This window comes from Crocodylus porosus, unplaced genomic scaffold (assembly GCF_001723895.1).
Source record: "Crocodylus porosus isolate Cpor-Errol unplaced genomic scaffold, CroPor_comp1, whole genome shotgun sequence".
NCBI classification, from domain to species: Eukaryota; Metazoa; Chordata; order Crocodylia; family Crocodylidae; genus Crocodylus; species Crocodylus porosus.
The window spans coordinates 12,080,184-12,095,117 of record NW_017728948.1 but is presented as its reverse complement, the minus strand read 5'-3'; the positions used below and the strand labels follow the sequence as shown (position 1 = coordinate 12,095,117).

General features: G+C 40.0%; 1 protein-coding gene across 2 annotated transcripts in view; it reads right to left on the bottom strand.

The window, feature by feature from the left end:
* The window catches only part of UVSSA (UV stimulated scaffold protein A), an 81,587-nt gene that overhangs the window by 9,520 nt on the left and 57,133 nt on the right, over positions 1-14,934 (bottom strand). For both annotated transcript variants that reach the window (XM_019553044.1, XM_019553045.1), the window contains 4 exons: positions 13,983-14,160; positions 12,308-12,460; positions 6,122-6,305; positions 4,720-4,831 (listed from right to left, as the gene is read on the bottom strand). In XM_019553044.1, the coding sequence (XP_019408589.1) occupies positions 4,720-4,831; positions 6,122-6,305; positions 12,308-12,460; positions 13,983-14,160 (627 nt within the window). The remainder of the gene's footprint in view (positions 1-4,719; positions 4,832-6,121; positions 6,306-12,307; positions 12,461-13,982; positions 14,161-14,934) is intronic.

Genomic DNA, 14,934 nt, shown 5'->3' with positions numbered 1-14,934 from the left:
AGAACAAAACATATGCAGGACAGGTGGTTCTTATAGCAGTCCCTCATCTGCCAATTTTCGGCTTAAAAAAAGTAATCTAAAATCCACATTTTTCCATGATTAAAATGAAACACCATTATATATCCATCTATTAGTGGTGTTTCATTTTAATAATCACAGAAAAGTGTGGATTTTGGGTTACTTCTTTAAACCTGAAAATTGGGGATTTTTTTTTTAATCAGAGAAAACCAGGATCCCTGCTTATATTTCCACACACTCATCATAACTACACTGACCCACTTGGTGACAGTATGACAAGTCTCTTGCAAGTGCTTTGTAGAAAAACATCACTGATGTTTTGAACACTGATTAAAACAGCAAAAGAGATCATGATTGTAAAGGATTTAGCCATGAAAAAAATTCTAAGGTCAGTGGAGAAATAGACTCAGTTTTAGTTAATGTGCAGACAGATGCTAGACACTTCCTTTAAATTAAATACACTGAAGTTCTGGCTAGGGAATCAAGTGCAATAGGTTCTTTAGCTTTTCCCCAGATAGGCAGAAAGGAGACATCTTTGTATGGCATCTTAGCTTAAGGAGAGCACTCAGCGACACAGCAATGTCAACACTAGCTTGGGACTTGCATGCACATACTTCTGGGTCAAAGGTGAACATCTCCCTAACAGCACCACTTCGACACTGCAGCAAAAATAAGTATCGCGTCTAGCCTAGAGGAATGTCAACTTCACAGAATAAAGAAAATAATCACTAGTTTTCGGTGCAAGTGATTTCTACACCAGACCATTGGGTTCTGTGTCTATAGTTTAAGCAGCCCCTTCTGCCTCCAAAGAATAAGTACTCATTCAGCCCCCTCTGTCTGTTGTATTGGCAGAACTAATGGAAGTCTGAAACCCTTTTTTTTTTTTTTTTTTTTAAAAGCAAAATGACTATACTTTTGGCATGCACAAGTCTAGGCTACTGTTTATATTCAAAAACACTTCTTTTTGGATGACAAAGATGAGCAAATACTCACATTTATACTCTGAAGAGAGATTTCCTGGGAAGGCTGGCAGCCAAATTAACTATATATAAAACTAAGCAGCCATGCCTGCTGGGAGTTCTGGATTAGGTTAAAATAAAATGCCAATAATAACAAGGATGAACTAGGAATATGGATAAGACACAATTCTTTCCAGCCTGAGGGTGCTTTGAGGTGATGATCATTCCTTAAGACTTCTCTTTCTGAAGTGGGTAATAATAATACTGTGTGGACATGGGGAATACCAAATTCCTGTCCCAAGACAAACATTCAGCCAGGATTCCTGATACCACCAACTCAGATAATGTAGTGATATGATCGTACACTGTACCTGACTGGAAATGTTAGCTGGCTTTCCTCAGAAATACAGAAACAACTCCCATCAAGCATTTCCCAGGAACTTGACTGAACTGTCCTTTAAAATGTAAGCTGTCATGTTGCAGGTCTGATCTTGTCTATTTGGGAAGTGAAGTATTTAGGATCCTAGGGGTGTGACCCGACAAGTGTGCATGTGTGCTCTGTAGTGCCTCAAACCCATTTGAAGTGCCGCAAGCCACACGCAACACATGTGCATCTATTCACCACATTAATTTGCAGTGCAGTGGGTTTTTTTTTTGACACTGGGAGATCCCCCTTACCTTCTGCTCCAGTTCCAGTCCCTCTAGACCTGATCCTGACTGGTTGCCAGTTCTCCCTGCCTGGGCTGGGCAGGGGCTGCCGCTGCTGCTGACTGCCCTGGAGCAGAGCTTCAGCAGAGGATAAGGGGAGGCAGGGAGTAGGAGGGCAGAGAGAGGCAAGGGTGGTGGGGCAGGTTGCATGGGGGAGAGCAGGGGGAGGCATGGAGTGGGATGTCAGGGAGTAAGTGTGGGGGGAGGGGGAAACAAGGGGCAGAAGTCTGGTCTCTTGCCCCTTGCCACTGCTTTCCCCATCACAGAAAGGGGGTGGGGGAAGAGACAGATTTAAGATGACCTTCATTAATTAGATTCTACACACAGAAGATTAAAAAAAAATTATAATGTACAGAATCTAGTTATTGGGAGAGTAGACTTACATTTGAAGTCATCTTGGTTTGGGTAAATACGGTAATTCTTTGTACAGAATTTTCTGCCTCTTAAAAAAATAATAAATCCCAAACCATAAATTCCACAATGTTGCATTGCTGCATGGGTCAGTAACAGGACTGGAACCCAGGACCTTTAAGCCCACAATAGCAACTCTGAAGCTATTGGCACCATTGCCTATGTGGACCACAGTCATTGGTTTGGAGAGGAACACATGATGCACTTCAACCAATATTTGCTCTACAACAGAAATACAAGAGAAAGTTAGTAACAGACTCTTCTGGTGTTGCAGGATTGTCTATCAACCACATATATTTGGCATGCTGCAACCCACACTAAGAAAGGATGAGGAAGCCAGATATGTTTAGTTTTGGAAATCAAGGGGGACATAGTACCAGTTTTTAAGTATTTGGCATGCTGCCATAAATCAGAGTCAGAACAACTGATCTCTCTTGCCACAGAGGACAGGACACAAAGCAGACTTAAGTTAGATCTAAGGAAAGACTTCCTAAATTTTGTAAGAACAGTAGGAGTCTAGGGAACAAGCTGCCTCAGGGAAGCTCGCTCATTGGAGAGTCTCAAGAGGGAGGATAAGCATTTATCTGGGATGGTTTGGTTAAGTCCTGCATATGTGCAGGGGGTTGGAGTCGACGACTCTGGACCAGAGCTCAAACCCATGGGGCTTGGGAAGTCCTGAGACCCCTGGGGGGTCCCTCCCAACCCAATGATTCTGTGATTCACTCAGAAAGTCAGTATGGCTCAAGTATAAGAGATTGGGGTTCTCTTCCCAACTCTGCTAAAAGTGACCACATGCAGCTTTTCACCACAGGACTCCTAATGTAGTAGCTTGCTCAGTAGGAAGGGCTAAAATGTGCAGATAATTACTGACACCAGTCAATAGAAGAGTTGAGAAAGGAACTCCTGATCTCCCAATGCAGCAGCAAGGGAGGATCTGCTTCGAGCACTGCTGTCAGCCTCCCTCCCCTTCTTAAGCCACAGTTTCAGAGGTGGATCCACCATGCACCCATTACTGTGGGCTAGAGGGAGTTCTGTCGGGTTGGAAGATTTTTAACAGATACTGTGGCAGCACCTTCTATCAAGCTCACAGCATGTGCAAACAAGCCTAGGAAAGAGCTCTCCCAAATAAGGGTACATTTTTATGGGGACAGCAAAAAGTCTCTGATCCCAGGACCATCTACATGGCAAATCTATCCAAATTCCTGCTCCAACCCCATATAGGGAAAGAGCTCCAATCATTTTGATTTGAGCACCGGCAAAACTTTTTTTTGCACAATCTTTTCTTTTTTTCCCAGAGAAAAAATCACTGCACGTTATTTTCTGAAGCCTTCCAAAAATTTCAAACCTGAAGCAGAGCGTATATAGGGGACATTTCAGCCCAAATGATTACACAATTGCAAGAGAGGAATTAAGAGAACCTATGAAAGACCCACCACATTCTGTTGTGACAGAAAGAATGATTAATTCTTCCTTATCCTTAGTTCCCTCGCTCTTCAGGTAAGCGGACATCTGACTCAAAGTGTGCATTCCCTTCCACCCCTGCCTTCAGATAAGCCACAGGCTCTGCTTAAGCCAGCCTTTCCGACCATGCCAGAATATGGGTAGGGACTCAGGCACAGCCAGGCATTGAAGGTATGCCGCCTTGTCATAGACTCAGTTCCCTCATCAGCACAGTGTCAGCAGGAACTCCCAGACTAGCAGGTTTCAGAGCTGACATGTCACTGAGTTCAGGGGATTAATTTTCCTCTCTTAAAAGCTATTGTTCAAAGCTCTACAGGATGAGGTGGTCGCTTCTGCACTGCTTGGACTCAGGTGACATTTTCAACACCTTCCTCACAACCACAAGGAGTAGAAACAGTTTTGTTTAAATGAAAGCTGAAGTCCTAGGCACTGCAATGGTGTCTGTGCCCTAATCCATCCCTAAATGAAAAGTTCATGCAGGCATACTGGAGCTAGCTTGTGTGCCGACAGCAGTGTTGCTGTAAAGATGCTGGCTTTAACCACTACGCACATACCCAGCTTCCCAGGAAAGCTTGTATAACTTCCACTACTGCAGACAGATAGCTGTTGGTACCCATGCTAGCTAATTTATAGCTAACCTGGGCATGTCTGCATGTTTTGCAATCACACTTTTGGACTGCAGGGTAGACATCCCTTTAGCTAACAGTCTTGTTTTCTGTGAGTTGTGACCAGTTCAACAGAAGACTCTCCTAAATGCAGGCTACTATGCCCAGTCAAGAATCTTGTTGCAGAGCTAACCACACGTAATTTCTGATAAAGAACCAAGGTAAACACTTTTCTTGATGTCTATTTATGAAAGGAGATAGGCCAGAACAATTTACAAATGCAAAACTTTTGTTCAAGTCGAAAAAAACCTACTACTTTACATAAAAAGAGTATGAGAGTAACATCTGCTGATGTCATATTGAAAAGTTTTCTTCCAAATTCTTTCTGTGACAGTACCTAGATGATATATTGATAAAAAAAGCAAGAATGTATTTTCTATTATACATATTACTGAAATCATCTAATAGCTACACTTGTGCTCAGAACGTACTTCACGGCTCCTTCAAATTCTGTGACATATTTTCAATCCATCACACATACATACATGCACACAAACCTGGCTGTTGTGCTTGCTTCTCAAACCGCTGCTTTTCTTCTCTGGCTTTGTCCTCTGGATTAACAGGATTCCCAGATTCATCCCGAGGGATTATCTTTCCATGGAAAGGGCACTTCAGGAAGAAAAATGATGCTTTTGAATAAAAGAAACAGTTCCTCATAATCCCACATTATGGGTAACTAGTCCCTGGAATTAAGTAATATACTTTGTCCCAGCATATTAGACCTGATTCTGCAGCACTGGCAGCCTTCAACTCCCACTGAAATAAATAGACATTTGTGGGAGTTGAGGATGCTCAGAACCTCATAGGATCAAGCCCTTAACAACCTGAAATCAAAGATCAAAGTACGAAATAATTTGTTTTTCAACAGCTACTTTGCCATGTCAACTCTGCAACCTCAGTTTTTAATTATGCAAGTGTATATTCAAAGCTAAATCCTTAGCATGCAGGATTTTAAATCCCATTTTAAATATCTGAACACATTCACACCATTTAACACTGTAATATTACAACAAGATGTTTAATGCTAAGGAAGTATACTACTGTTCATTTAGCCCTATGTTTTGTAGAATTAGACTTTCATATAATCTTGAGAGCTCCTCTCCTGGCTTTTCCCACAAAACTAACTGCATGGAATGAAGAAAAGGAAGAAACACTCAGAAGCAAGACTGGTCTCTGATGCCTTGTCACGTAACTTGTCAGATGCTTCAGTGATAAGCATAAATACTTGGCTAAGACCAATATAAACACTAGTTCTAATAACGAACCTTAAAAGTTCTAAAGACTAACCTTTTCTTCACCACAGCTGCTCCTCAACTATTTGTTAAACAGTCCCTGAAATGTTTCTCAGGCAGATGTAACTTTTTTGGAATGCACAATAAATATTCTGCTACTGACTAGTTAGAAATGACTAAATAAAAATGAAGTTTACCAATCTAGTTTGTTATCCAAACGAAGAGGGTAGCAAAGTAAACAAACACACAATGAAAAGGGAAGATAAAAATTTTAAATGATACGTTTTAATTCTTTAAGCTTTTACTTGCAACAGGGATAAAGAAACCTGCATTACCCAAAAAAAAAAAATAAAATAAAAAAATCAATATTTAATGTGATATCCTTTATATAAAAAGAATGTCTCCCCATTAATAAAGAATGGAGTTCTTTCACAGTGGACCACAGCCATTTAAATAAAAAATACAGTCTCTCTCATGGGAAGAAATGTTTTGGTTTTTTGGTTTTTACATGCAAGTTCAAGTTGCCCTGTTGAGCAAACCAAGATCAGATCTCTCCAAATATGAATTCTCACTTCTTAGCCTAGTTTCCAATGAGATCTCAACACCTGAACAATGAGATCCTGTCTACACAATGCATATTCAGGAATTTATGTTATTAGGTGCCCACCTTAATCCTATCTTGTCTTTCACATAGACTTCCATCAGGCATTGGCGCTCGGCATTTATGTTTTACTGGTTCAAACTTGCCAGCAAATGTTATATATCTGGTTTTTAACATTTCGGATACTTCTTTATTTTCCACCTCTTCCTCCAATTCATTGGGGGCCCAAAACCGATGCTGAGAGGAAAATCTAGTGGAAAAAAAGAACATAGATACTTAGCTTTTCTATTCATAGCCAACTCCTATCTTTGGGATCAGTACGTAGAAGTGCAGAAAAAAGGGATTTCAGCCCTTAAAAACAATTCTTCTTTCAAAGTTTTTCTTCCTTATATATAGGGACCGCTGCAACTTGGACTTCAGCAGGTTTCAGGGGAAGGCATGAAATTTAGTGTTTCCCCCAAAGCCCTGGAAAACTGATTTGGCTGGAAATGGCCTGAAATCATGGGGGAGAGGGAGTGCAGGGAAAGAAGTGAAAAACTTACCTGAAGCATGGAGAAGAAGGGCAGCAGAGCCCTGGAAACACTGTGGAAGTCCCACGCATTTCCAGGGGCAGACTAATACAGGCTAAGCCCCTGAACAGCCCCAAACACCAAAAAGGGGCTCCAGCAAGTGTGTAGGGAGCTCACTTTCCGGCCCCGGCCAGAGCCTGAATTAGTGGTGGTCCCTACTCATGTACACAAATATGCTCATGAGTTATACAAACTGAGAGCTCTGCAATTCTCAGTGATGGCTGCTATATTGTGATGATTTTTTTAAACTGTCATGGAAGCCTGACTGGCATCTTTGTTTACCAAAAAAACCCACTGACCTCCATTTTTAATACTTTCACCTAGCAAAATTTTAGTTTTACTTGCCACCACTTAAAATGTTAAAGTGGACCAAAACCCAATTAAAATATATAACTCTGTAATTAATACTCCCCTCCTCTAAACAACTGTCCAAATGAAGCAGAGCAAAGGCAGAGGTGAACCGTGAGGGTATTGGTATTTCTGCTCCTTTAACCTGTAGCAGCAAGGAAGTGGCTGGTAAAGCTACAATAACCGGAAATATATATTACTGACCAGACAATGGAGTAAATACTCAAATTCACATTGCATCAAGTTTTATTCTAGGTTTAGCTCATTTCTACACTGCTAACACCACTTACATAGTTAGGAAGTGCTGGGATGTTCTTTTGCTAAACTAAAAGCAAAACAGTGAAAATGTACTTTAAAACTAGAGAGATTTCACCTAAATTTACAGTTATTTTATGAGAAGTAGAAATATTCTCACACTCACAAAAATGGCAGTGACCTGAAGCAAAGACGATATAGTTCTTATTAAAGACAGGTGGAACAGAGACCCTTGAAATACAAAGCTAAAGGTTAGGCATTAGCAAGATGGAGACACTGAGTGAAGGAAATCTGGATAAGGACTTTGTCTACATGGTGTCAAGGCTTGGGCAGCTGGCATGCACCTTCCCGTGTGAGTTTCTCCTCCCCAGTTACTCCCAGATTGGCCTCTAGGCTCCTTGTGTACCCATGTCCCATTCCACCCATTCACATGGCCCCCTGTCTACAGTCCTTCGGTAATGAGGCCCTGCATACTTTGTTGCCTCCAGCAAAAAACACTTATTAATAAAACTAAGCTCTTGATTTAGCAGAGCATACCAGCAAGTGCTTAAGTCTTAGCAAAGGCACTATGCTGAAACTTTTTGTTGAATTTGGCATAAATGACTTCTCAAACAACATTAAAACAAATTTGAAGGAGCTCCATCAGATCTCATATCAACTTCCAGAAAGTGTAATTTCACTGGTTTTAGTGAAATTACTTTCCATTTAAATTAAATTAGGCTGAGTCATTAAACTAAACAGTATGTTGTAAGTACTAATTAGTGTGTGCAAAAATATTTTTTAAAAATTCCGTAAGTAAAATCATTCTTTTTTTGTTTTTTAACCTTCCTATCTAGCGAGCTCCTTGTTAGACTTGCCTCGTGTTCTGGAAAAGTTCTACCCTGGCATACAAGGAGTAATGGAATTTTGGCAAAGTTAGGAGGATGGGGGTCAAATTTATAACCAAAGGCTTGCTTCAATATTAACCGTAGTAAGGTGAGTCTCTCTCTCAAATTTGCCATGGTAAAAAAAAAAATCTTTGTAAACACTAGCAAAAAAAAAATACTACAACAAAATACCATTAGGTACCATTTAAATATAAAAACAGTACTTTCATGAAATTATTAAACAGTACAGTGTTTTTGCAAGTGATGTGGTAGAGCTGTAAACTGATGGCTATAAAGATATGAGAGTCTCGTTCACTCTTCTGTTTTTCATTTAAATACATTCTCTAAAATAGGATTGACTCCAGGCTGCACATCAGCAATCTTAAAGACATAAGGAAGTGACAGGATACCTAAAAAAGCACCATACTAGTATTTTAGTTTGATATGCACTAAGTAGTCTTACATGATCTTCCAGTAAAATTCTAATGCCCCCTGGTGGCTCGATCTTTTTTCTCTTTCAAATTATAAAGCCTGAATCCATGCAAGAAAAGTTCTCTTCCTTCTTATAGACGACAAGTGTTATTTGATATTTTAACATTATTCAAAAAAAGATGAAAAAAAATATGTCTGGTGTATTCAAATGTAATCAAAACGTTGTTTTCCTTTCTATAGTTTTCCTAAAGATATATAATACATTTCAGGGAGCTGAGTTTAAAAAGGGGCCGATGATCTTCATAACCACTGCAGTTTGATGATGCCTATACGAATAATTTTACCCTAACTATATTTGCAGGCGAGTGAGAAAAAAGAAAACAGTGCTTAACACAGTTATTCTGCTCTGATGCCTGTCCCTGTGTTCAAGGTGGCAATCGGACTCAAATGTTCTGCCGCACATCACTTTGTCAGAAAGATCCTTCTGAAGACCGATATGGACACTGAAACCCAACTGCAGGCCCTTTTTTACAAATGCCAGATTATTAGTATTAGTCGAACATGAGGCACACAATGGAAATAAATTCGCTTCAGTGCAGAGAGTACCAAAGACGAGCTATATCCACTTGTACTCCATCTCGTAACTGCTGTTTATGTCCTCTTTTCTAGTGAGCAGGATTTTAGTTATTAGCAGCAAATCTCACTATGGGACACCCTCCTTTCCCTCCAAGCCCTCTTCTCTGCAGGGTATGTGGTAGTTTTAGTTCAGCTGTCCTATGTTTTCATTACCCTCCCAATGTTGTTGTTGTTGTTAGCAACTTAAACCACAGGTTTATATGGTAAACAATAAAACTAAAGCCTAGCTCTTCTAACCAACCTGAGAAAGCACTTAACCACACAAGTAATCCCATTGACTTCAACAGGTTCACTCCCATGATTAAAGTTTAGCTTGTGCTTGCCTGCTTTGTTGGATCACAGCCTTGATTTCCTATGCAAGAACCCAAACAGAGAGAAAGGAACAGGCAAGAATAAGTGAAACTTTCCAGGGCACTGGTGATCACAAGCAGCTGGAAGACCAAGAGACGGTTCTGATCCAGGCATATGACTATTAATGAAAGCTTCAATTACAGAAGCAAGAAGAAATAACTGAGGCGCGAAGAGAATCCACACCCTGAAGAGGCAGCTACAGGACAAGTGATATCACTTGACAAATGTTTTAGAACTTTGGTTGCCTATACATGTAATTACAGTGCAACAGAGCAGGTTTGATTAATCAAGTCTGCTGGAGTGCGGTAATTACCACACTCCAGCATCTCATGTATCAGCATCCCCACGCTTAAAAATAGCAACGGGGGCACTTTAACTAAAACTTGTTCGACAACCTTTAGTTAAAGTGCCCCAGCCATTTTTAAGTGCAGGGACGCTGATACACCAGTCGCTCTGGGCACTTTAATTAGACCAGCTCTCAGTGCTACTCTAATTAAAGCACTCCTCCCCACACACACACACTCCCAAAGCATGTGTATAAATGCCCTTTGCTACTAAGATGAGTGCCCTATACAGATCTCAGATGGAGCAGGTACTTACGTTATACTGTTTACATCATATACCACTGAGAAAGTGCATTAGGACCTTCATACAGCAAAGGACAGATTCCTTGAAACAATGATACATGCTGTTGTTACTGGACTAAAAACAGCTGGCACTGTTAAAAAGTTCAACCCAGCCTTTTTATAGATCCCACTGTAAGTTTCCTTGAGAGTTGAGTGAACACTAGCAGCTGACTATATGTTCATTAAAAAATTAGTTTTCTGATAACTACCACCTCCCTGTAACAACTCTGAAAACCTTGATCCCCAAAATAGTGTTATAAAACAGGTGCAGTGTAGAACAGCTGAAGTGTGAATATTTTTTCCTCAAGATTAAAAAAATTCAAATCTGTAGAAATGCTGCATATGTCCCTTCTTCTATTTTTCAATGCACTGTATTGATTTCTAACTACAGAGAAAGTCAAAGGAACCAGCCAATGCCGATCCTAATTTTTCAGTAAATATATTCTACCCAGATGTCAGTGCTATTGTGTGTGTGCAGTTACTTAAATTATCTTTGGTTAGATTGGCATATCTGTGGTTATAGGCTATAAGGTTCAGAAGTGTGCCCTCTATTTTATTAGGAAGCATAAAAATAAAACAGTACAGCACTAGGCAGACAGGCAGTGAAATATGCTTTTGATTTCACTTATGACTTGAATAACTCATTTGCAATGTAAAATAAAGCCTTACCACAGTTTGGGCGGTATCACAGACAAATGGTTCTTAAAGTCTTGCTGAAAACCTTAACCATTTTATAGGCTTTGAAGAATCTACATCACTGGACAGGCCACAGATTTTGGAGGCGGTGCATTAAAGCCCCATGCTGTGTCAAATTTCACTCTCTACAGTGACCCCTCCATTACCTTCCTAGTAATACAAAATCCATACAGTGTTTTCCCCGATTTGGATCACAGACACTGCCAGTCCTGTTGCTATTTTCTGAACTGTCTTTAAGAGTTTAATCAAATTTGGGTGAACTGTGACACAAGATAATACATCAAAACCATCTAAATGTATGTCCAGTTAGGCACCAGAAAGATGAGAGGGGAAGAGCAGAAAATGGAGTTTGCTGTTCTTCTAGGAAGTGGGGATGAAAAGAGAAAATGTGATGGTGCCATCCTCCGAGATGCAGATTGGAACAAAAGAACCTGTGCCAAGAAAGCTGATTTTTCTCTATATGCATATGCAGAGAAGTGAGTGATATTTTCTATGGTTTCTATACTTCCCCTGGGTTTCAGGCTGCAGCATTGTTTATGGTTTGTTTGTACAGTGTTATTACTACAGGCCTCCAAACAAGTCAATTGTGATTAAGCTTTTTTGCTTTAGTAAGAAAAACTCAAAGCTAAGGTAATACCACTGAGCATATCAGAGTTTGCCTTCTTGACTGGCAACCCAGCTTCACACTCAAGTTTTCTACTTTAGGTCTATGATGCTCTGGGAGGCAATGTCTGCAACAGATACTGATATGCTGGAATCTATGCATTCTCCACTAAAGAATGTATGGATCTCTCCCCATGCCTGTTCAGGAACTGCCCTGTGAGCCAAACATGGAAGCAGAACTTTGAATACCAACTTTTAACAATAAATATTAGTGTTTTGAATGGACCTCAATGGACAGAATTGTCAGCTAGAAACAAAATACCTAAGGGGCCAATGTAAACTCTTTTCACAGTACTGCAGATCCTGTCACAAAGCTAGCAACCACTTTGTACATAAGAAACCACAGTACCTTCTCCAGTAGGAAGAACAATGTGCTTTGTGCTTAAGGCATTTAGTTGGCTTAGCACTGGGACATAATGCCAAGCTGGACTAGGTGCTCCCATAATAGACATGGTTAACAAGCAGTCCATGAGACAAGGGGAAGCATAGGCTTTGAAAGGTAAAGGGATAGTTCACAGACTCAGAGAAGTATAGGGATGGAAGAGAGACCTCATGAGCTCACTGGGTCCAGCCCCCACTGTTGTGGGCAGGAAAGACTGCTGGGGTCAAATAACCCCAGCAAGGCTTGCATCTTAATTAAAATCTGAACTTCTCAAAATAGGTATAATGTTAAAATTAGAATTTGCCAGGATGTTTATGGAAAACAATAATGGAAAGGAAATAAAGTGATTATAAAGTTCACCTCACTTCACAACACCAGAACTTAAGTCATTTTTTTTTTTATCTTAAAAGAAACATCAATATATTTACTTGAGAATCTTCCCAGCAGTTGGCTGGTCCTGTCCCCAGTAGTAAAGATCTAATCCAAAAGGTATGATAGGAGCTTTAGCTCTCTCTTCTTCTTGTTTTGTTGCCTTACTGTCAGGCTCTCCTGAAGCTGTTGGTTCAGTACTTGCAGACACACTGGAGAAAGATTATAAAAAGTCAATAGAGAACAATAATGATCACAGTTGTTTCTCTGCTTTGATTAACCTTTCACACCAACACTTGCATTAGCTTAGATCCACTAGGACTTCCACTGCTTCTACTGGATTTGTTTTTTTAGGCTATAGCCTGCAAATACTGTAGTACAAGTCCAGAGTAATATACAGTTAAGCTTATCTGTACACTCCGCTCATGCTGGCTAAAAACATATTTTCCCAGTCTTGCAGGAGCTTAAAGGTCTATACGTGATGCAGCAATGGATCATACATGATGTACTATAACAGAAGCCAAAGCAAGGATGGTGTTGCAAACTTAATTTAGAATTGTCTTGCTTCTGTAGATTTATGTCCATGTTTGTATTGTAGTTAAACAGGCTGCAACATCCTTTTTTTCTGTTCACTGTGTTCTATCTTATACAGTTGCACCTTTGGGATGCTCAGCTAAGATAAACATGGAATCAGTGGTGTTGCTGATGTCCCAAATTACAGAAGAATAAAAATTCATTAATAAAGAAAAATGAGACATGGGCAGGTTTGACGTTGTCCTCTCCACCCAAACACCATACCTTCTAGTATCTTAGTGTAAAGAGATTTGGTTCATCATTAAATAGTTAGCTAATAACTAACTAGACGAATGACACAATTCAAGCTAATAGTACTAGTTATGTAGTGTTGGATAACAATTTTATTTGTCCCCAAATATGGAAGCATTACCATGCTGCGCCTAAGCAGTTCAGTCGCCTGCACAATGATGCCCTTAGTCACTTGCATTTTCACAAAGGGAAAGCAACTGGATCCTAGGATCTTTGGGGGATTTAATCAGTACAGGGATGGCAAACTTCACGTTTCAGTTTCTAAGCTGAAAAAAAGGTGTGTGTGTGGGGTGGAGGGGCAGTGAATAATGTATGTCAGGCTGCTAGTGTTCTCTACTGTAAGTGTCACTTTTGGAGACATCAAAACATTAACAAGTTACTGCAATTACAGTTAATGCAAGAGTCCACCATCACACACTTGCAAGCATGGTTTATATCAATCTACTGCTAAATCATAGGCAGGACTGGAATTACAGCAAGCTCTGAATGGGACTGACAAAGCCAGTTCTTTGAAAACAAAATGACAGACTTCAAGAGATGGTATTTATCACTCAGTAAGTTACTAGGCAATCTGAGGGTTTTGAAACTATTTATCTTCTAACCTAGCCTTTAAATTATTATCTGCTCAGTGGCAAACCAAACCATTCCCCCGGTGAAAAGAATTATTATTTTTGGACAGGATCCACATGAAAAGATTTGCTGAAGATTCTCTAAATAATGATCAGCAAAGGCCAGAGGTCCAATCAATGTATGCACATCTGAGCATAAAGAAATTTTAATTTAAAATGCAAGTAAGCATCATTGTATTGTAGCTTGCCTTATCTGTGGATATACCTTGGGGGAATACTGTTGTAACTAACAAAGCCAGGAAGACAGTGATGTTTCTAAAAAAAATAAAATGATCATGACCTGGAGTCTAGGAGTGGGAACTGAGGTAGTTTATCTCGTAAAAGTTTCAGTGTTGCTGCTGCACATGTTGGATCGAGTTCCTCTTCGTTCCTTTTTGGCTGGGACTGGGAGCTCAGAAAACTTGACCCCCCTGCTGGTTTTTTTCCTATTTGTTTTGGAGGCGACAGTGGATCTAGCCCTACAAAAAAGAACAGCATGTTTAAGAGGAGAAAAACAAAAGTTTTAGACATGACATCTTACAACTATTCCAGAATCAGTGTTTGGGAATGTGGTGAAGGGGATGGGGGTATAACAACAATTTCACTACTTTCCAGTGCAGCAGCATCAATCATTACCTTACCAATACAAGTACCAGTAGATGGGACTACATTTACTACAAAAGACTTATTCCGGTAGAAACAAATATTTGGACTGTATCTGCAGTAAAACGTTCTTGTCGCAGTGTACTGTACGACTAAAGAGTGATGTTACTTACAACTTGGAAAGGAAATTTAAATTAGAGAGTTGTTTGAATTGCTATACTGTGCTTTTGTAGCATTGGAGTGATATTATAACCGTGATGGTCCAGGAATTATGCAAGAGACAAGGATTTTTGCAGGTCATCTCTCTTATTGGACCAACTGCATCGTTGGGATAGACTCAGACAAGCTTCTGAATGAAAAACATCCTGAAATATATCTTTATTCAACTAGAACACTCCATTTGAAAAATGGAAATCATAAGAAAGTAGGGCTGGAAGGGACCTCACAAAGTCATCTCAAGCCCCCTGCTCAAGGCAGGGTCATCCCTGACTAAATCACCAGACAAATGTCTGTTCAACCTGTTTTGAAACCTTCCAAGGATGGGGATTCCACAACTTCTTTAAGTAGCCTGTTCCAATGCTTGACCGCCCTCATAGTCAGAAAGTTCCTTCTCCTTCCCAACCTAAATTTCTCCTGCTAGAGAGCTAGGG